Below are 23,304 nucleotides of genomic sequence, written 5' to 3'. Positions count from 1 at the left end.
TTTTACTTTGCTGCTGATCCATTGTGGTGGTCAGTGTGCAGAATAGGTTGAAGTATTTTCAGTAGAGTTGGTCTTGTTGTGGCGAATTTCCTCAATGTTTGTGTAGCCGTAAATGATTTGATTTGTCCATCAATTTTTAAGCTTAGCTTAGTAGGGTACAGAATTCTTGGCTGGAAATTGTTCTGTTTAAGTAGATTAAAGATAGATGACCATTGTCTTCTTGCTTGGAAAGTTTCATTAGAGAAGTCTGCATTCACTCTGATGGATTTGTAGGTCAACTGGCGCTTACGCCTGGCAGCTTGCAGAATCTTTTCTTTTGTCTTGACTTTGGACAGGTTCATCACAATGTGTCTTGGAGAAGCTCGGTTAGAGTTGAGGTGACCCGGGGTCCGATATCCCTCTGAAAGCAGTGTGTCAGAATCTTTGGTGATATTTGGGAAATTTTCTTTTATAATATTCTCTAGTATGGCTTCCATTCCTCTGGGGCATTCTTCTTCCCCTTCTGGAATTCCTATAACTTGTATGTTGGAACGCTTCATAAAGTCCCATAGTTCTGACATTGAACGTTCTGCTTTCTCTCTCTTCTTTTCTGCCTCTTTTACTATCTGAGTTATCTCAAGAACTTTGTCTTCTACCTCTGAAATTCTTTCTTGTGCATGGTCTAACCTGTTGCTGATACTTTCCATTGCATCTTGAAGTTCCCTTATTGACTGTTTCAGTTCCTTCAGCTCTGCTATATCCTTTTTATATTCTTCATAGTGTTCATCTCTTATTTGATTCTGTTTTTGGATTTCCTTTTGGTTATTTTCCACTTTATTAGCAGTTTCCTTCATTGTTTCCATCATTTCTTTCATTGTTTTCAACATGTGTATTCTAAACTCCATTTCTTTCATTCCTAACATTTCTTTAAGGTGGAATCATCTGTAGTAGCTACCTCATGGTCCCTTGGCGGGGTTGTTCTGGACTGGTTTTTCATGTTGCCTGGAGTTTTCTGCTGATTCTTCCTCATGAGTGATTTCTTTTATCTGTTTCCTTGCCCTAATTTTCCTTTCACCTCTTGTTCTTTAAGTTCTCGTCCCTGTTTACTAAGGGTTACAGGACCAGAAGGGTGAGAAGGTTGAAGAGCAAAAAAGGGATGAAAGAAAGGAGGACCAAATGAAAAGAAAAAAAAAATAGAGAAAGGGAAGGGGGTGGGTAAAAGGAATATTGACAAAAAGAAGAGAGGCACAGAAAGATGGAGAGAGAGCAATGTTGGTGTTCCGTGGGGTACTTTGACAGAACCTTAAAAAAACCCCACCTTCTGGGGGTGCCCAGTTGGGTGGTTCCCTTGAGGTCAGCAGCTCTTTGCTAACCTGGTGAGACACAGTACCCCACCTCCACCAAGTAGAGAGGAAAGACAAAAATGCTATAAATCAAACCAAAACAAGCAAACAGAAAACTTTACGGGATAAAATTGGGTGGAAAATCAAATAATAGTGGTAGAAACACTAGCAAAAATGAAGTTCTAATTATTGAAAAAGGCAGCAATGGGAAATTGTAATTAAACTAGAAAAATTGAGAAAGAAAAAGGATCTGTATGGAAAAGGTTGAACTTAAAAAACAAAAGAACATCAACAACATCAAAATAAACAAAAAAACCCAACCAAACAAACAAACAAAAAAAAAAAACAAAAACTCAACCAAAAACAAAGCAGTATGTATATGTTATTGAGTATTGTCTGGGCAACACGTGGTCTTCTGGGGTATGAGATGTTAATCACAGTTCTGGCTGCTGATTTCTCAAACCCCAGCAGGTGGACACCCCAATCTCTCTTCAGCCCACTTAAAAGGCACATTGAACTTGTAAACTTGCTGAGCAGAAGCTTTCCCAGGAAAGTGCTTGTCGCTAAAATCACTGCTGAAGTGGCTATCCACTTACCCAGTATGCCAAAACCGGTCTCACTCTGCCCTTGAGGGTTAGGGCTGCACGGCGGCTCAGACCTCGCCCTTAGGCTACTTGGTCACTGGGTTACCAGCTCCCACCGGATTCTAGCTCTGCGACCCTGAGGGCGGAGCTTGCCGGGGCAGATCGCTCACAATGGCTCCCTGGGACCCACAGCCAAACACTATTAGCTCCGTCTGGCTCAGCGGCTCAGACTGGGGCCCCAGACAATGGCCAAAGTTCTCCACACTCCCGCTCAGGCACTCCCCGAGGTAGTTCAACTCAGTGCCAAGTCCAAAGACACCAAAACAGTTCACAGGTAAGGCCTTTCTGGTTTGCAGTTTCACTGCTACTGAACTTACAGTTACGGGCGGGTTTAGACGGATTGAACACATGTGATCACTTACCGTTTTTCCACTGTTTTAGTCCTCCTCTTGGGGTCCAGAAGTCTCTCGCTGACTCCCTGTATCCTCACAGTGGTGATGATAGGCAGATCCCACCAGCCAGAGATGCCTGGAGTCCTATCTCCCCAGACTCACGGTGCCCAGATGCAAGGAAGCTGTTACTCGGCTGCCATCTTGCTCCGCCTCCCCGACTTCCATTGTTTCTGATAGGAGATCAGCTGTTAATATTATTGAGGAGCCCTTATACATGATGAGTGGCTTCTCACTTATCATGTTCAAGACTTTCTCTTTCTGTTTTTCTTTGGCTTTAAATAATTTAATTATTATGTGTGAATCTCTTTGAGTTTATCTCAACATGAGCTTTTATGAACATGTTGGATGTATAGATCAATTTTTAAAAATAATATTTGGGAAGTTTTCAGCCATTATTTCAGTCCTGCCCTTTTCAGTCTTTCCTCTCCTCAGGGCACTAAATTATGTGTATGTTTGTGTTTAATGGTGTCATATAGGTCTCTGGCACTCTTTTCAATTTTAGTAATTTTTTTACTGTTCTGTAGACTGGATAATCTCAATTGACCTATCATTCTTTCTTCTGTCTACTGAAACCCAAAGAACTTCAAGCTTATTTTTTATTTCAGTTGTTTGAATTTTTAACTCTATAATTTCTGTATGATTCTTTTATTATTATTATTTCTGTATCCATATTGATATTCCTTGTTTGGTGAGGTGACATTCTTTTATTTAGAGTTTTATGCATGGCTTTCTTTAGTTCTTTGGTTTAGAGTCTTTGTTTAGTTAGTACAAAGTCTGAGTTTCCTCAGGGACAGTTAATTGTTTCTTTCCTATATATAAGCCATACTTTTGAATTTCTTTTCATGTCTCATTTCTTTTTCAAAACTGGAAATTTTAAATAATATAATGTGGCAACTCTAGAAATAACATTTCTCTCTTCTTCAGAAAATGTTGCTGCTCCTATTTGTTTTGAGAGGTTGTTTGTTTTAGTGGTTTTCTAAACTAATTCTATAAAGTCTGTATTCTTTGTCATATTTTTCCACTGATGCCCCTCTTTGGTTTGCTTGTTGGTCAGCTAATGATTAGGGAAATACTTCCTGAAATGCTCAGAACTATGAAGTCTTTTGGTCTTTGCTGAGGGGCTGTGTTTATTGTGTTGGGGTTCTTCTTCAACAGTTCAGTTAGCCAGGCATTTGCCAACTCTGCCCTGGCCTTCACTTTATTCTTTGGCACAACTTCAAGATTAGTCAGAGGTGAGAGCTTACAACCTTCTTAAATCTATTCTAAGCAGCCACACAGCTCTGGGCATGAACATAGCTTGTGTTCTTCTAGATCCAGAGATATGTCAGAGCTTATTAAAGTTCTCATAAACATATGATTTCCAAGCTTTTTCTTTTAAGCTTTTTGATTAACTCAAATGTTTTCAATTTGAACCAAATATTGCCCTCTGCCTCAGTGAGCCACAATGTTAAACACTTGTCTCTAATTGTTTTTGACAAATGGCTCCTGGAGAAGAGATTCTTTTTCCTGAACAAGCTTCAAATCAGGTCAGGCCAAGTAAAGACAGCGTGGGAGTTGGGTCTTCCAAAGAACCAACAGACATGTCGAATAATGATAGCTCTCTAGGTCTGGGGCTTTGGTGGACCCTCATTGCTGCTCTGCCCCTACCATGGCTACCAGGCTGCTGATGTGAAATCACAGTGGTATCTGTGCTATCAGAGATGAAAATTCAAGGCTATCAGAGATGAAAATTGGGTGATTTATCATCCCACAGAGATAATCTTACAGCTGTTTGTTTATTTTTTAAATAAATACCCCCTAAGTTATTGTAAGCTTCTGGTTAATTCTGAATTCTGAAAACATTGAATCTGGTAAAAATGGTTTTTTTGTTTTTGTTTTTTGGCCAGTTTTCCTGTTGCTTTTATGGAAGAGAGAATTTTCAGATGTCTGTACTTTGCCATTTCCCCTGATGTCACTACATCTCTATTTTTAAATTTATTTTGTTTTGGATAAATTTCATGACACTGAAATGTTTGCCTGTACCTTGAGGATCTGTCATCCGAGGCAGCTGTCCTTGGGTATAATTTCTTTCTTAATTAAAATGTATTTTATAAAAGAAGCTCATTTAAACATGACTCCAGTCTTCCAGTGTGTGCAACTCTGAATAAGGCAGGGATATTTGCCGAAACCATTAACCTGCTTTTCTTTTCTTTTCTTTCTTTCTTTCTTTTTTTTTTTTTAAACCTACTTTTCTTATATGCCTAAGACCTAGATAGTTAAAGGGAATTGACTAAACTCTTTTCTTGCTATCAGGTACTAACATCAGATTTGTTCATTTTGACTGCAAGCTCAACTTTTGGCTAAAGCATTAGAAAATTCTCTTTTAACAGAATGCAGAGTCTGGATGAACCATGGACGGAAGAGGAGGGGGATGGCTCAGACCATCCCTACTACAACAGCATTCCCAGCAAGATGCCTCCTCCAGGGGGGTTTCTTGATGCTCGACTAAAAACCAGACCTCATGCCCCTGACACAGCCCAGGTAAGTCTTATACTCTTTTCCTTAGATCGTGACGAACTTAACTTTATTTCCTTGTATTTTCTTCAATTTTATTTTAGGTCAATGTTTTATTCAGTTTTTGATGTGGTAACTCATGAACTCTCACAAAGCATCATAATGCCTTAGGCAACTATCTTGTGATTCCTGAGGTCTGAGTCTAGGTGTGTCCTCTCTATCCTCATGAATACCATCAAGCTTTGATCTCGTAAGGGGAAGAGAAAATTCAAAACTTTAAAAAGGCCTAGGGTGGTTTAGGTTCTCTACAAAAAGAAGGGATATAGGCCCTTAGAATGATGAGAATTTTTTGAGTTTTTCTATTTTATTCATTCTCCTAATTTTCCCTCCAACTCAAAATTCTAGTAAGGCAATTGCTTTCTAGTGTTATGATATCTATATTTTGTTAGAGGAAATTTTTAACATTACCTATCTTATTTAAATGATAATATCAATAAAAATGGCAAAATAATGTTGAGATCCAGGATGTGACACAGAGAGGGAGTTTCTTGGCTTTCATAGGAAATTTCCTGGTTCATAGAGTGGACTTGCCCAAGCGTGGATGATTATAGGCATATGTGTTAAGTGGCAAGTATGTTCTGACACATAGATACTCTCTAACTAAAATGTATTTTAAGACATGCATGTGGAAGAGCTTGATTTGCCGTCACACTCATGGAGGGTGGTGGGAGATAATGCAAACAAGGAGGGGGCCATGTGAAGTTTCGATGGAGATACAGCCTTTTCCTCACACCCACACAAACTTATTTCTCAACTCTTAATGCCAACCATGAGGCACGAGGGAAAATTGGGCATAACAAAAGATGCAGGTGCCCTTCAGGTCCTGCCTGCTGTCCTATGGCTTCCAAAGGAAAGAAAACAAGAAGATAACTCTTCCTTTTTTGTGTATTTGTATGTGTCTATAGTTTGCAGGAAAAGAGCAAACTTATTACCAGGGAAGACACTTGGGAGACACATTTGGCGAAGACTGGCACCAAACACCTGTCAGGCAAGGTGAGAAGCAAGGTGAGGCGGGTGAGAAACAAAAAGCACATTTAAACAGTAATGGGCTTGCCAGTGGGCCATCTGTTTCCTGTAGAGTAGCAGAGTGACCCTCTGGAAATATTTGCTGTGGGTTGTATGGTAGATTCCCAAGTAGATCACAGAAATAGAAATAATGTCCTTGACGCTCACAAATCAGGCACAAATCATATAGCGCCTCCTGCATTACCAGGACCAGTTCATACTCTGTCTGCACCTACTGTCTCATGCACCCTGGGGACTGTCCACCTCCAGGCTTACTATGGTGGGAGAGCTTTCTTGCCGAGGGTGCTGAGGAACTGATATCCCAAGGGCACCTACCTTCACCAGGTTCAGATGGGAGCTGGTGGGGCAACTCCAAAGGGTGTTTTGTGATGTCTCCAAGTTTTCCAGCAAGGTCGAGCACCAGTGGCTCGTACAGCAACTTGTTGCCTTTTATTCCTGTCCCACTCCTTTTCTCACCTCCCCTGACTCAGGGTCAACTTTGAAAGGAATGCAAAGATACCTACCCCAGGCTGGGAATTGATAGCAGAGACCAAATCAAGGATATAAGTCTCTTATAGGCCCTGTGTACTTTCAGAGGCTATTTCTATGTCTTATCAAATGTAGTAACATGCCCCTACATCACACATTAAAAATAATATAGATGCACTTATCTATAATTTAAACCTAAAAATAGGCAACTTAGATATATTTAGATATAACTATAATAATTTAGATATAACTAAGTACTAACTGCTAATTGCTCACATAAATCTTTATTCTCTGGACAGTTAATTATATACATACTTATCATACTATGAATATATTCCTATCTCAGATGTATAGATACATCTGTCTTTTAAAGATTTTTTTAAAATTTTAAACTTTTTCCCTTCTTGAAAATTTTCATAACTCTTTTAGTAGCTCTGGGGTTCTTGCTGCTAAGTGTATAGAGTCTGCAGGAGATGGATTTGCTTGATGCATCTATGAATAGAAATTAAAGTATTTATGGATTTAATGTTAAGGCTTATTCCATCATTATAGCCATCTGTCTCAAGGAGCAGGTGACAATAAGTTTTAAGAATTTCCCCCATGTGAAAGAATTCCATGTGTTGCCTGCCCCAGATGAAAGAAGACCCACATTGCTGGCCTGGCCAATAAAATATAAGTTCTGGGCAAAGCCACCTCATGGTTCTGTCTCAGAAAAGGGTGGGAACAATAAATCAAAGCCATCATTTTGCCAGTGGTAATTTTTCACTGTGGGCTATTCATTTTTGTTCCATATATATTTAAAATATATTTAAAGAATATGTGTACACATGGACATGTGATAACTGGTGAGGACTAAAGGAGACATGTTATCACCATCAGATACTTTATTGTAAATATGTCAGGTTTATTTTAAAATAGGTCTTTTTTGTATATTTAAGTTCTTTCAGATACATAGAGAGCAGGTGATAGAGAAGACTCACCAGAGCAAAATGAACCTCATACAAGTTCCTGGCCTGGGACTTGAAACTCAACACTCTCAATGCATTTCAAACTTGTATTCAGAAATGGTAAATTCCCACAGAACAAATAAGAATGGCAATTTTTAATGTGCTGGTAGCTATTCCCTCTAAATGAACGTGAAATCTAGGTGACACCATGGTATCACTGACATTCAGAAAGATCTGTCAGAAAGGTTGTCACTGGGCTTCTGATCCTCTCCTTTTTAAGATTTGGTTTTGCAATTCTTTTCTAAAGCCTGATTTGTTTGCAATGTATACAAACATGTAAACTGCCAATGGCTGTCACTAAGCAAGGACCTGTTAATTTGGACACAGCCTCTTAAACATAGATATCATGTTTAGGGGCAGCCGAGTGGAGCCACAGTCGGTGAATTTGCAGGTGACACCCCTGAGTGGAAGAGTGTCAGGATGATGCTTCACTCTCACATGGGCTGGCATGCTGGCAAACATCCCATAATGGGCGTTAGGAGAAGCTTTTCAAAAAGCCCTGAACTGCCTCTTGCCAGCTGGATTGAGCTGGCTTTAACACGTCACTGCCTGTAGGGTATGAGACACCCTCTTTCCAGAACTGTGAGCATCACAGAGCGTTCTTGTGAACATGTTATGTAAGTGGATTGGAGACAGAACACACACAGAAAGACTCTGAGAGGATTGGGCAGGTGTTCTCAGGCACCTTTCACACCACTTCCAGGTGACCTCAGCACACTCACTGACCAAATGGGAAGTCCCATTGAAGTAGCATCACGTGCTCTCCATAGACACATGTTAGCAGCTAAGGTCCATGTTGTAAGGAGGGACCCTAAGTTCCTTAGAACTTAGAAAGGGGTCCTTTCTAAACACAGGGGCTGTACTGCTTGGCTCAAAGGGGGTCGATTTATGTAGCACTCCCTAGTACGGAAAGAAAATAAAAGCTATTCAAAGCAGGCTGTGGTTTTTCTGCTTGGTTATTGGATCTTGGAGTGTTTGTAAAGGACAGGAGAGACCCAGGCACATCCTGCCTACTTAGTTCCCATGGGCCTGGGCAGAGGGACCCAGAATATTTGGTAAGGCCGTTGTGGTGGAGACATCATGCTGCCCACTCTGATGCTAGCTGGCAGATCCCCTGTTGACATGAGAGGCTGGAAGCATCTTACCTATGTCACAGTGGTGTGTGGTGACAGGCTCAGAAGAGGAGAATTTAAGCAAGCAGAGTTTTCTTGCTGGCAGCTTAAGGAACTTAGGAAGTGCTGGGTGGATTCACTGTAGAGGCAAAAATAGCATCATAATCATAAGAGAATAAAGGTCTTGCTTTCTTGTTGCAGAGTCCTTAGACACCTACAGCACGCCGGAAGGGAACCTGCACATGGCCCCCCTGGGAGAAGCACCCACTTATGTCAACACCCAGCAGATCCCTTCGCAGGCCTGGCCAGCTGTGGCCAGTAGCACTGAGAGCAGCCCGCGGAAAGACCTCTTTGACATGAGTGGGTTTCTGTTGCTCTCTGATTTCCTTCCTTTGGAGATTGCTTTTTCTACTGCCATTTACTTGAAATCTGGGCAATTACTGAATTTTCTGCTAGCAGGCTTTGGATTAATAAGAGATGATTAGCTGCAGTTTTCTAGGTGATGATTGGGCTTGTTTGAGGCTTTGGGATTACCGCCTTCTCTTCAGTCAAGCCGCAAAACAATTTCCCTGTGTTTTTGGAATTGACTTTCCTTGCAAAGATCTGCAAATATATTAAGACAAACAATATCAATAAATACATTTATTTATGTATACTGTGAATAAATGTGTTTATTTATTCACTTAAATAAATAATATAAATGTATTTATTTATTCACTTAAATATTAATTGGTTGGTGTGTGCCAACTAGTGTGTTAGTTGCAAAGGATGCAAACATGAAATGGCACAAATTGATTAATGAAAGTGGGAATTACTGTGAAAGAATTTCGAAAAAATTTCCAAGCTACTAAAACCTTTATATGCTAAAGTTTCCTTTCCAAAGTCCTTGAGAATTTCATAGGCTGAAGAGGGAGGGAAAGGAGACTAGCACTGAATGAGTTTCTACCTTGTGCCAGGCACATATTCTTGTGGTTGATTTCTGCAATGACCTTGCAGCTAGATGTTATGATTACTATTATTATCTGTGTTTTCAAAGGAGGAAACAGAGAATCCTAGAGGCTAAGTAACTTTACTGCCTGTAAAAGGCAGCCTTGCTGATCTAATACCTTCTATCTGTGGTGTTTCGTGTGAGTGAGGACAGGGTTAAGTACTCTTATAATCAGGCAGCATCATGACACAACAGTCTGTTCCTCCTCAGCCAGTTTGGCTCCCCAGACACCCTGGACTTCCATTTTCTCTTATGAAAATCACCTAGAAGAACTATAAAATCCCAGTGCTTTGAGGCAACTTAAAGGTCACCTACTCTGTTCCATTTGGTCCCTGCACTTAGATACATGTGGAAATCCTGAGAAGTGTGAAGCCACTTCCTAAGATGCACAGCCTGGTGGGGGCTCTTCAGGCCTCTGCTCCATTTGTTACAGAGTCTCCCACTGCAGGTCAGCAGTTGTATTTATAATCAGATCATTTTTACTGTTTAATTTAGAAAGTATAGCAATGACTTCTGGCCCCAGAGCCTGAGGACAGTTAGATTGGGCTGGGGTTTGAGATGGAAAAATCAGAACCAGAGCCAGCCTTTCCCTATCAATTAATTTCTATTACTGCTTCCAAGACCAGAAAAGCAAATACAGAAAGAAGAATGAGCCTTGGAAAGGTTGGTGTCTGTTGAAAGGTACAAAAAGACTGATGATGGTGACTGGTGCTGCTCAGGGTGATGATAATGGTGGTAGTGATGCTAGTAGTGGTGATGGTGATATGATGGTGATGGTGATGCTGTGATGGTGCTTATGATGATAATGATGGTGATAAAAGTAGTGAAGCTGATGAGATACTGTGATGGTGATGGCAATGATAATGCTGGTGATGATGGGGGTGATGGTGATGATGGTGATGGTGGTGATGATAGTGATGATGGGGGTGATGGTGATGATTGTGGTGATGGTGATGATTATGGTGGTGGCGATGATGGTGATGACGGGGGCGATGGTGACGATGGTGATGATAGGGATGATGGTGATGATTGCGGTGGTGGTGATGATGATGATTATGGGGGTGATGGTGATGATGGTGGTGGTGGTGATGATAGTGATGATGGGGGTGATGGTGATGATTGTGGTGATGGTGATGATTATGGTGGTGGTGATGATGGTGATGATGGGGGCGATGGTGATGATTGTGGTGGTGGTGATGATGGGGGTGATGGTGATGATTGTGGTGGTGGTGGTAGTGCTGGTGGTAATGATGGTGATGATGGGGTGATGGTGATGATGGTGATGATGGGGGCGATGGTGATGATTGTGGTGGTGGTGATGATGGTGATGATGGGGGCATTGGTGATGATTGTGGTGGTGATGATAGGGGTGATGGTGATGATAGTGGTGGTGGTGATGATGGGGATGATGGTGATGATTGTGGTGGTGATGATGGTGATGACAGGGGTGATGGTGATGATTGTGGTGGTGGTGATGATGGTGATGATGAGGGCGATGGTGATGATTGTGGTGGTGGTGATGATTGTGATGATGGGGTGATGTTGATGATTGTGGTGGTGGTGATGATAGGGGTGATGGTGATGATTGTGGTGGTGGTGATGATGGGGGTAATGGTGATGATTGTGGTGGTGGTGATGATGGTGATGATTGTGGTGGTGGTGATGATGGGGGTGATGGTGATGATGGGGGTGATGGTAATGATAGGGGTGATGGTGATGATTGTGGTGGTGGTGATGGTAGGGGTGATGGTGATGATTGTGGTGGTGGTGATGATGGGGGTGATGGTGATGATTGTGGTGGTGGTGATGATGGGAGTGATGGTGATGATTGTGGTGGTGGTGATGATGGGGGTGATGGTGATGATTGTGGTAGTGGTGATGATGGGGGTGATGGCGATGTGGTGATGATGGTTATGATGGGGTGATGGTGATGATTGTGGTGGTGATGGTGGTGCTGGGGGTAATGATGGTGATGATGGGGTGATGGTGATGGTAGTGTCAATAAAGGTGAACATGGGGATAATGGGAATGATGCTGATGATGTGGATGACAGCAAAGACAATGATAGTGCAGAAACAGAAAAATACAAATTTTCAACTACTCCAGGTTATCAGGAGAAAAGAAGAATAAAAAGAGAAAATATATAAATACAATTTTGCCAGTAATTTGTCTCTTTTTCATACCCCAAATTTGTCATAGGGTCAAAAAGACCAAATTCTGGTTTTATTTGTTACTTCACTTTTGTCCATTCTCTACTAACATTCATAAATTAGGCTTGATTTACAGCATTTGTTGCCTACTTACAGAGTGTGAGCCGATTCCATGGAGCAAGCTCGGCTCTGGGGAGGTGGCTGTGCTCAGGCAAGAACTGCTCCAGCCTACGCTGCTTGTGTCGTCCAGAGTTGACAGTGTAGTCTGGAACAGTCATCATAACGCCTCACACTTGCGTAGCACCATGTGCATTTTTCAGAGTACTTTGATACACACTGCCTTATTTCAAAATTGAACACTGAGATTTAATTAGACTGCCTGGGTACTTCTTTTGCCGCTGGTCTTTGTGGATGTTAGAGACATGGTCTCACCATTCATGCAGGCCCTGCACTGAGATGTGTGCTGTAAAGGGGATGAAGCCAAGCACAGTCTCAAGCCCTCACATAGGAGCCTGTTTCTACAGGGAAACACGGGAAGGCCAAATAGAGGTACAGCTCCCATCCTGGAGCAAATCACACAAGAAGTGCCCAGTAAATGTCACTTTTCTTCTCATTTTAAAAGTTTCCCTCTGGGCACCAGATTTATATTGTTTATGTGACTTTTCTATAACTCACTTGGTTGCAATGTACAAACATTCCATAATTATTCAATTTATAAACAGTAAAAAAATGAATGCTTATAGGTAACTGTAACATGTTTTGCTCATGGAAAGTTTTACTATTATAAATAAATATGCATAATTGACATTATTTAAAATTAAAAAATAAAAGTTTGCCACATACAAAGATTTTGAAATAAACCTTTGGTGGGTTGGGCTTAGATTCTGCATGAAATCGAAGCTTGGTAGCTCATGTTTTCCTTTGGTATTGGCAGATTTTTATTCAGAGTTTGTTAAAGAGGCTGGCTGAGGCCAGGTGCAGTGGCTTATACCTGTAATCCTGGCACTCTGGGAGGCTGAGGTGGGTGGATTGCTTGAGTTCAGGAATTTGAGAACAGCCTGAGCATGAGGGAGACCCCATCTCCACTAAAAATAGAAAAAAAATTAGCCACGTGTGGTGGCACACATCTGTAGTCCCAGCTGCTCAAGAGGATTGCTTGAACCCTGGAGTCTGAGGTTGCTGTGAGCTATGATGCCACAGCATTCTAGCTTGGAGCAACAGAGTGAGACCCTATCTCAATAAATAAACAAACAAATAAATAAATAAGTAAGGATGCCTGATGTCCCAGAGAAAGTAGATGGTGTGTAATATGCACAGCCTCCTCAGTGGGCAAAAATGAAGCCATTCTAGCTAACTAGACAAAGCGTGTGCTTGAGTCAATAATGCACAACTCCCAGCTATCTCAAGAAGGCAAACTCATCAGAAAGTCAGGCCAGAATCTGGGCTGTGATTTTAAATGTTTGTTATCAGGATTCTTGTTATATTACCAGCTTGTTATTTTTTTCCAGTGGGTTGTTTTTTTCTTTCTTTCTTTTTTTTTGTTTGTGAGAGGAGTTGCCTTTGCATTTCCATTTCTCATGTTGTATTTTTCATCCTTTGCTCTTCACGGATTGACTTGTTGGTAAATGTTATTGACAACAGAACCCTTTGAAGATGCTCTCAAGAACCAGTCCCTGGGGCCCATGTTGAGCAAGGCAGCATCAGTGGAGTGCATCAGCCCGGTGTCACCCAGAGCACCAGATGCCAAGATGCTGGAGGAACTGAAAGCCGAGCCTTGGTACCAAGGAGAGATGAGCAGAAAGGAGGCAGAGGGGCTGCTGGAGAAAGACGGAGACTTCCTGGTCAGGAAGAGCACCACCAACCCGGGCTCCTTTGTCCTCACAGGCATGCACAATGGCCAGGCCAAGCACCTGCTGCTTGTGGACCCTGAAGGCACGGTGAGCACACTGTGGGCATGGGCGTGGGGCTAGAACCCACCAGTAAGAAAATACCTCCCTTACACAGTCTCAACTTTGGTCATGCGCTGGAACCACCATACTCCCTCCTCTATCCACGAGTACCCACCAGGTCCTCCAGGGGAGCACAAGGACAGAGGACTCATGCCTTCGGCCAGAGCCAGTGCCAGGAGCCAAAGGTCAGGTCCCCAAGTGGAGCTATACAGCTTGGAAGCTTACCATGGCCCAGGCTGAAAGCCTGGACTTTCATGTCCTTTAAAGTAAATAAATAAAAAAATAAAAATAAAGTAAATAAATATAGAAACTAAGAACATTTTTCTTCCAAACGCATTCCAAACACATGGACAAAGAATACAGGCTCCTGGACTTTTAATATTCATCTCAAATACCCTCTAACAGTTGAACCACTGAGGATTTTATTTGAAAGCTATTAAATGCGTTAAAGCAGTAAGTAAAACATCCGTTAGGAGCCCCCATTCTCTTGTTTCCCATTTACAGAAGTAATGCCGAGTAGCGCTGAATCTCCGTGTTCCTCATGCTGCAGGTGTATTTGAATTTTCTGTCTTCCAGTCAATAAATATATTTGACTTCAGCCAGTATATAGTTCAAGAATTTCTAAGTTTAATAAATGCAACTAAATCAACTTAACCATTGCGTGAATTCCAGGATAGTTGTTTAAAATCTTTTAACCAGTGAAAACCAATGCGCAGGGTGGAGTTATTTAAATAGTAGTTAAGAACGTTGCCTTTTCTGATTGACAGTTCTGGGTGAAGCCTTTGTCTTCAGCTGGATTGGATTACAATTTAAGTGTGTGCGTGGGTTTGTGTGTGTGTGGTGGGGGCTGGGGGCTTTTACCTGAGATAATCTGTTACCTCAGTCACTAAGATTGAATTTCTCAAACACCTCAAGCTCCTGGCTTTGTGACATCCTTCTCTGCACAGCTCCTCTTCTCTCTGGCCAAGACAACCACTTCCCATTAATGTAATGTATATCTTTCCAACCCACCTTCTTTAGTCTTCTTTTAAACTTATATTTGTACACATACGAAAACATGTATTTCGTGCTTATAATTTCTAGAAGTTTGCAGACATGATATTGTTCCACAAATCCCACTTCATTTCACCCTTTTCCCCAGTCCATGTTTTTGAGATCTGTCAATGGTGCTTCTTATATATTGGATCATTACTACTTGGTTCTGTAATCACTACAGTGGTTCTGTCACCTACATGGTGTGCACAACACTTACTCAGCTGTCCTCGGAAAGACGTCTAAGCTACTGTACACCTTCAGACATGTTTTCCTCTGTACCTAGGGACAGTCTCTGTGGGACAGAAGCCAGTTGTGGAGGTTTTGGTCACAGGATACACTTGCATTTATTCCGCTAGGGTTTGCATTTGCCCAGTAGACATCCTCCTCCTTCCTTGGTAGTGTCTCTCTAGTTTTGCCAATCTATAAGAGTAAGAAGAAAAGGGCTATTTCTTTTTCTTTTTTTCCATTAATATGTTTTTAATCTTTATTTTATTTTTTACATATACATTTGTTTATTAGGTTTCCACTTTTTGCCTTCACAAAATTAAAAAGGCTTAAAATTTAATAACAATAACAATGTCTAAGATAAGGACTAGAAGCAAAAACCTTGTAAAGAATAAACAAAGATAAATACATGCAGAAAAGGAATCAGACAATTGCTGCATTGAAATATTAAGCAATAATAATAATGCAAAGAGAGTAATATTCACATTGTCAAATAAAGAGTATGTCTAGTATAGATACTTTGACTCTGAGGTTCAGTATGGAGTCATCAGTTAACTTCTTCTTCTTATTTGTTTTTTCCAAAGTCTCAAAAAATGGACAGCTAATATTTATAAATAAAAGTAAAAGATAATTTCAAAAAAAACAGATCATGCCAAATCTTATAGACAATAGAAAAAGAAGAAATACTTTAGAATCATTCTACTTGATCTGGATACACCTGATATTAAAATTGGAGAAAATATATTATTATAAAGGGGAATTAAAAACATTTTTCACTTATTAATGAGGATGCAATATCCTAAACACATTAACAAGTTGAATTAAAAATTAATGTTTAAGTAATATACTTTGGTCAAAATTAAATCCAATTTATGTGAGAATTAGTCACTATTTTCTTTTTTTTTTTCTTCTTTTCCTTTCCCTCACCCCCTCCCTCCTTCTCTGGTCTCCCCTTCCCCCATGCCCCACCATGTCATTAGTTGTCGTTAATTGTCCTCATATCAAAGTTGAATACATAGGATTCATACTTCTCCATTCCTGTGATGCTTCACTAAGAATAATGTGTTCCACCTCCATCCGGGTTAGCACAAATGCTGCAAAATCTCCATTTTTTAATAGCAGAATAATATTCCATGGTATATATATACCACAGCTTACCGAACCATTCCTGGGATGAAGGACATTTAGGCTGTTTTCACATTTTAGCTATTGTAAACTGGGCTGCGATAAACAGCCTAGTACAAGTGTCTTTATTTATTTATTTTTTTTGAAGAGACAGAGTCTCACTTTATGGCCCTCTGTAGAGTGCCGTGGCATCACACGGCTCACAGCAACCTCCAACTCTTGGGCTTAAGCGATTCTCTTGCCTCAGCCTCCCGAGCAGCTGGGACTACAGGCGCCCGCCACAACGCCCGGCTAACAAGTGTCTTTATAATAAAAGGTTTTTTTCCTTCTGGATAGATGCCCAGTAATCTGCAGGATAATTCGCAGGATCAAACCCGAGGTCTAGATTGAATTCTTTGATGTTTCTCCATACTTCCTTCCAAAAAGGTTGTATTAGCTTGCAGTCCCACCAGCAGTGTAAAAGTGTTTCCTTCTCTCCACATCTGCACCAACATCTGCAGTTTTGAGATTTTGTGATATAGGCCTTTCTTGCTGGGTTTAGATGATGTCTCAGGGTGGTTTTAATTTGCATTTCTCTAATAATTAGGGATGATGAGCATTTTTTCATGTGTTTGCTAGCCATTCATCTGTCATCTTTAGAGAAGATTCTATTTATCTCTCTTCTTCATTGATATATGGGATTGTTGGATTTCTTCTTGTGGATTAATTGAAGTTCTGTATAGATCCTGGTTATTTAGCTTTCGTCTGATTCAAAATATGCAAATATCCTTTCCCTGTAAAAGGGCTATTTCATTGCTTGATTTGCAATTCTTGGATTGTACTTAATTAGCAAATTAACAGGTTTCTCCTATAAATTTTATGTTCTCATCCTTTCTCCATGCTTTTCTTTTGACTTTTTTTAATTTTAAAAAGATGGAAAAATGAGCATCACATGTATTCAGTATTAAATTGGAATTAGTATATTAACAACTATCTTTTGACTTTCTTGTTGAATTTTTTTGCAATAGGATTTCCATATGTATTCTCTTGCTTTTTCATCTATCTGATAATTTTGTCACATTTTTTATTAAATAGAAGTCTTTCTCTGACTTCTGTAGCTGAATCCATTCATTTTCTCTTTTGTGGTTTATGGTTTTGAATGTCAAAATTTCCCTCATCCACAAATCACAAATATTCTATATTTTATTCTATTAGCTTTGTAATTTTACCTCTCACATTTAGGTTTTAATTTCAACTGAAAGTACTTTGGAATATGGTATGAGAAGGGAAGTGACATTTTTAAAATCTCCAGCTAGTAAGCCAATTTCTTGAAACCATTTACTGTATCATTGATCTTTTTTTCCTGCTGTATTGATGCTCCTTCTATGACATATTAGATTTCCTACACAATGGGTCCGGTTCTAAATGCTTTGTTCTGTTCTGGTCCTCTGACTGTTTAGTCCTTGTGTAAGTACCACACTGTTTTAATGCTTACAGTTTTGAAACTGTCTTACCACCTGGTGGTGAGCCTTCCCTCTTGGTTCTCCTTTTTTCTAATCTATCTTAGCTACTCTCAGACATTTATTCTTCTTTATTTTGACTTGAGAATCAGTCTTTCAAGTCACTAAAACTACATGTTGGGATTTGATAGGACTTGCATTGAATAAATATAAATTAATTTGAGAAGGAATAGACATTTTTCTACATTAGATTACTGTATCCATGAACATGGCATAAATCTTCATTTGTTCAATTTTCAGGGGTTTCCAGAATTTTCCAGAAAGTTCTTCTGTTTCCTTTATTAGGTTATTTCCTGGAGTGTCTAGTTTTTAGTCCCTGTTGCAAATGGTATGTTATTTTGAGTTTCTTTTTCTCAACAATTATTGCTGGGGGAAAGGAATGCGGTGTGATCTTGTGCTAATTCTATTTAATAGCGGTTTCATTGGAATATTGGTCCTGTCATTACAAACACTGACAGTTTTGCCTCCTACCTTCCAAGGTCCTCATCTTAGAAGATGTTCTCACCTCATTGCACTGACTGAGGCAGGGGATGCCTTTGAAGGTTCACCAGGAGAGGGTGCCATAACTTGTTGTTAACCTGAGAAGGACTGGTTGGAGGTTTTGATCCACTAAAAATTATGATTGCGTCTTCAATCTAGGACAGTTTCTCCATTTTTCATTTTTTAAAATCACTTTGACAAACTGAAGCAGAAAAAGGACATTAGTAAGAAAACAGGAAAAATCAGAATAAAGTCCATAGTTTACTTAAAAAAAAAGATTATGAAAATGCTATTTTAATTTGCATTTCCTTGATGATTAATAATATCAAGCATTTTTCATATGTTTGTATGCCATTTATCGATCATCTTTTGAAAAACTTCTATTCATGCCCTTTGCCCCCTTTTTAATGTTTTTTTTTTGTTTGTTTCTTGCTGATTTGTTTGAGTTCTTTGTAGATTCTGTATTTTGGTCCTTTGTCAGATATCAAGTTTGGGAATATTGTCTCTCATTCTGTTGTCTGTTCACTCTGTTGATTATTTCCTTTGCTATGCAGAAGCTTTTTAATTTAATTAAGTCCCTTTTATTTATTTTAGTTGTTGCTGTATTTGCCTTTGCGGGCTTAGTCATAAATTGCCTAAGCCAATATATAGAAGAATGTTTCCTACATTTTCTTCTAGTATATTTGTGGTTTTATGCCTTATATTTAAGTCTTTTATCCATTTTGAATTAATTTTTGTGTATAGTGATAGATAGAGGTCCTATTCTGTTCTTCTGCATGTGGCTATCTAATTTTCCCAACACCATTTATCACATAGGGCTTCCTTCCCCCAATGTATGTTGTTGTTTTCCTTGTTAAAGGTCAGTTGGTTGTAGGTGTATGGTTTTATTTCGGGGTTCTCTATTGTGTTCCATTGGTCTATGTGTCTACTTTTATGCCAGTACCACGTTGTTTTGGTTGCTATAGCCTGGTAGTATAATTTGAAGTCAGGTAATATGATGCCTCCAGGTTTGTTCTTTTTGCTTAGGATAGCTTTAGCTATTCAGGGTTCTTTTTGGTTGCAAATGAAGCTTAGGATTGGTTTTTGTAGGTCTATGAAATAAGACATTGGTATTTTGATGAGAATTGTGTTGAATCTGTAAGTCATTTTTATATTATGGCATCATTTTAATGATGTTGATTCTGCCAATCCGAAAGCAAAGGATATATTTCTATTTGTTTGTGTCATCTGCAGTTACTTTTATCAGTGTTTTATAGTTTTTTTCATAGAGCTCTTTCACCTCTTGGTTAAGTATGTTCCTAGGATTTTATTTTCTTTGTAGCCATTGTGAATGTTATTAAGTTCTTGATTTGACTGTCCCAGCTTGACTGTTATAAATATATAGAAATGGATGGTACTGATTCATGTACATTGATTTTTTAACTTTGCTGATTTTATTTATCAATTCTAGAATTCTTTTGGTAGAATCTTTAGTGTTTTCTAGATATAAGATTATATTGCCAGCAACCAGGGTAATTTGACCACCTCTTTCCTGATTTGGGTGCCTTTTCTTTCTTTTTATTGCCTGATTGCTCTGGCTAGAACTTCTAATAATATGTTGAATAGAAGTATTGACAAAAGGAATCCTTGTCTTTTTCTAGTTCTTAGAGATAATGCTTTTAACTTTTCCCCATTCAATATGATGTTGGCTGTGGGTTTGTTATGTTTCCTTTTGTAATTTTGAGGTATGCTCCTTCTATGCCTAGTTTGTTGAGGGCTTTTATCATGAAAGAATGTTGTATTTCATTGAGACAATTGCATGATCTGTTTGTTCTTCTGTTTATGTGGTGAATCACATTTATCGATTTGCATATGTTGAACCATCCTTGAATTCCTGGGATGAAACCCACTTGGTCATGGTGAATTATTCTTTTGATGTGTTGTTGAATAGGGTGTGCTAGTATTTTGTTGAGGATTTTTGCATCTATATTCATAAACGATATTGGTCTGTAGTCTTCCTTTTTTGTTGTTTCCTTTCTTGGCTATGGTATCAAGGTGAAACTGGTTTCACAGAATGAGTTAGAGAGGATTCCCTCATTTTTGATGCTATGGAATAATTTCTGTAGGATAGGCACCTGTCTTTTGTAGGTCTGGAAGACTTCAGCTGTGAATCTATCTAGTCCAGGGCTTTTGTTTTGTTGGGAGATTTTTTTTTTTTCCAGTTTTTGGCTGGGGCTGGGCTTGAACCTGCCACCTCCAGCCGTATGGGGCAGGCGCCTAACTCCCTTGAGCCACAGGCGCCGCCCAAAGAAGTTTTTTTTTTTTGCAGTTTTTGGCTGGGTTTGACCCTGCCACCTCTGGCATATGGGGCTGGCACCCTACTCCTTTGAGCCACAGGAACCGCTGTTGGAAGATTTTTTATTACTGCTTCAATCTCACAAAAAAAAAAAAAATGATGTTTGCAGTTGGTCTTTGGGAGATTATCTTTATCACCCTAAAGGACTACATTCATTTATTAATTCATTCAACAAATGTATACTGAGTGCCTACTTGATCCAGACATTGAATTTTTTTTGGCACCTAGGATATGCCAATGAATCAATTTAAAAAGAAACTTTCCTGGAACTTATACATATTAATTACATAATTACTCTTATCATATATAGGTGTTTAACTTTATGAATACTTCTTCAGCATCTTTTGAGATAACATAATTTTTTAGAAAAAATTCTATTAATATGGAAAATTACACGGGTAGATTTTCTGATCTCAAGAAATGGAGTTGTGATTCTATTATAAACTCTGCTTCATCTTGACATAGTAATTGTGAAATACATTGTTGAATTTGGGTATCACTTATTTTCTTTAGGATTTCTTTTTTTTGAGTCTCTGTTCATAAATTAAATCAATCTTAATTGTTTTTGCTGCCTTTGCTTGTATCTGCTCATCCAGTTAGGATAACAAGATTGTATGTTTATTCTTACCTCTTAAAATGAGCGAGGCTTACTCCAAATCAGAGAAAGCTTATTAGAGACCCCTTCCTTAATCTTTTAGATAGAATCCCCTGGATATTCCCTATTTCTACATCCTGATTTATTTTTAGCTTAAAGCATTTATCACACACAAACATTTCTTTATTAATTCGCAAGTTATTTGGCTACTCCCTTCTACTAGCTATAATCTCCATTGGGATAGCAATCTTGCTTAGTGCCCCCAGCACCTAGAATAGTCTCTGGCATATAATAGGTATTCAACAAGTACTTGTTGAATGAACTAATGAATTACCTGGGCTTTTACTGATTAGGAACTGAAAGCCCACAGAGGTGATAGGGTGCTGAGAGTCACATGCTACTATCAGATGTAGAACCACGAGCAAAGATTTGTAGGTAGACTCAGCCCAGAATTCTTTCCATTTGTGTAGACCATCTCTACAGTTTAGTTGTGAATATCTAAAAGACAACAGGAGAAAAAATACTCAAGCAATTCCATGAGGATATATATATATATTTCAGTTCCAAATTTTAGATATTTAAAAAAAAGACAACTTAAAATCTAGCTAAATATGTCATCTTATAGACCAAAGAGATTTATTTTTTATTTTTTTATTATTAAATCATAGCTGTGTACATTAATGCGATCATGGAGCATCATACACTGGTTTTATAGACAGTTTGACACATTTTCATCACCCTGGTTAACATAGCCTTCCTGGCATTTTCTTACTTATTGTGTTAAGACATTTATATTCTACATTTACCAAGTTTCACATGTACCCTTGTAAGATGCACCGCTGGTGTAATCCCACCAATCACCCTCCCTCTGCCCCTCCTTCCCCCTCCCTCTCCCCCTTCCCCATATTCGTAGGTTATAACTGGGTTATAGCTTTCATGTGAAAGCCATAAATTAGTTTCATAGTAGGGCTGAGTACATTGAATACTTTTTCTTCCATTCTTGAGATACTTTACTAAGAAGACTATGTTCCAGCTCCATCCATGTAAACATGAAAGAGGTAAAGTCTCCATCTTTCCTTAAGGCTGCATAATATTCCATGGTGTTCATATACCACAATTTACTAATCCATTCGTGGATCGATGGGCACTTGAGCTTCTTCCATGACTTAGCAATTATGAATTGGGCTGCAATAACCATTCTGGTACAAATATCTTTGTTATGATGTGCTTTTTGGTCTTCTGAGGGTATATGCCCAGTAGAGGGATTACAGGATTGAATGGCATATCTATTTTTAGATCTCTAAGTGTTCTCCATATCTCTTTCCAAAAGGAATGTATTAATTTGCATTCCCACCAGCAGTGCAAAAGTGTTCCCTTTTCTCCACATCCGCACCAACATCTGTGGTCTTGGGATTTTGTGATATAGGCTAGTTTCACTGAAGTTAGATGGTATCTCAAAGAAGTTTTGATTTGCATTTCCCTGATGATTAAAGATGATGAGCATTTCTTCATATGTCTGAAGGCCGCGTGCCTGTCTTCTTCAGAGAAGTTTCTCTTCAAATCCCTTGCCCAGCCTGCGATAGGATCCCTTGTTCTATTCTTGCTAATGCATTTGAGTTCTCTGTGGATTCTGGTTATTATACCTTTGTCAGAGACATAACCTGCAAATATCTTCTCCCATTCTGAGGGCTGTTTGCTTGCTTTACTTACTGTGTTCTTGGCTGTGCAGTAGCTTTTTAGTTTGATCAAGTCCCAGTAGTGTATTTTTGAAGCTGCTTCAATTGCCCAGGGGGTCCTCCTCATAAAATACTCACCAAGACCGATTTCTTCAAGGGTTTTCCCTACACTCTCCTCTAGTATTTTTACAGTTTCATGTCTTAAGTTTAAATCTTTGATCCAGTGAGAGTCTATCTTAGTTAATGGTGAAAGGTGTGGGTCCAGTTTCAGGCTTCTACAGGTTGCCAGCCAGTTCACCCAGGACCATTTGTTAAATAGGGAATCTTTTCCCCACTGAATGTTTTTAATTGGCTTGTCAAAGATTAAATAACGGTAAGTAGCTGGATTCATCTCTTGGTTCTCTATTCTGTTCCAGACATCTACTTCTCTGTTTTTGTGCCAATACCATGCTGTTTTGATCACTATCGATTTGTAGTATAGTCTGAGGTCTGGTAGCGTAATTCCTCCTGCTTTGTTTTTATTTCTGAGTAATCTCTTGGCTATTCGAGGTTTTTTCTGATTCCATATAAAACGAAGTATTGTTTTTTCAAGATCTTTAAAGTATGACAGTGGAGCTTTAATAGGGATTGCATTGAAATTATATATTGCTTTGGGTAGTATAGACATTTTAACAATGTTGATTCTTCCCAGCCATAAGCATGGTATGTTTTCCATTTGTTAAT

The 23,304-nt window shown here is 39.3% G+C and overlaps 1 protein-coding gene across 4 annotated transcripts in view; it reads left to right on the top strand.

Moving 5' to 3' along the window:
• Nucleotides 1–23,304, top strand: part of SHC3 (SHC adaptor protein 3) — a 197,727-nt gene that overhangs the window by 127,415 nt on the left and 47,008 nt on the right. For 2 of the 4 annotated variants that reach the window (XM_053578739.1, XM_053578722.1), the window contains exons 8-11: nucleotides 4,728–4,878; nucleotides 5,817–5,916; nucleotides 8,726–8,884; nucleotides 13,304–13,599. In XM_053578739.1, coding sequence (XP_053434714.1) covers nucleotides 4,728–4,878; nucleotides 5,817–5,916; nucleotides 8,726–8,884; nucleotides 13,304–13,599 — 706 coding nt within the window. The remainder of the gene's footprint in view (nucleotides 1–4,727; nucleotides 4,879–5,816; nucleotides 5,917–8,725; nucleotides 8,885–13,303; nucleotides 13,600–23,304) is intronic. The other 2 variants (XM_053578730.1, XM_053578746.1) reach the window with 1 other exon arrangement.

Source organism: Nycticebus coucang, chromosome 2 (genome assembly GCF_027406575.1).
Source record: "Nycticebus coucang isolate mNycCou1 chromosome 2, mNycCou1.pri, whole genome shotgun sequence".
Lineage (NCBI taxonomy): Eukaryota > Metazoa > Chordata > Mammalia > Primates > Lorisidae > Nycticebus > Nycticebus coucang.
This window is presented reverse-complemented; position numbering and strand designations above follow the sequence as displayed.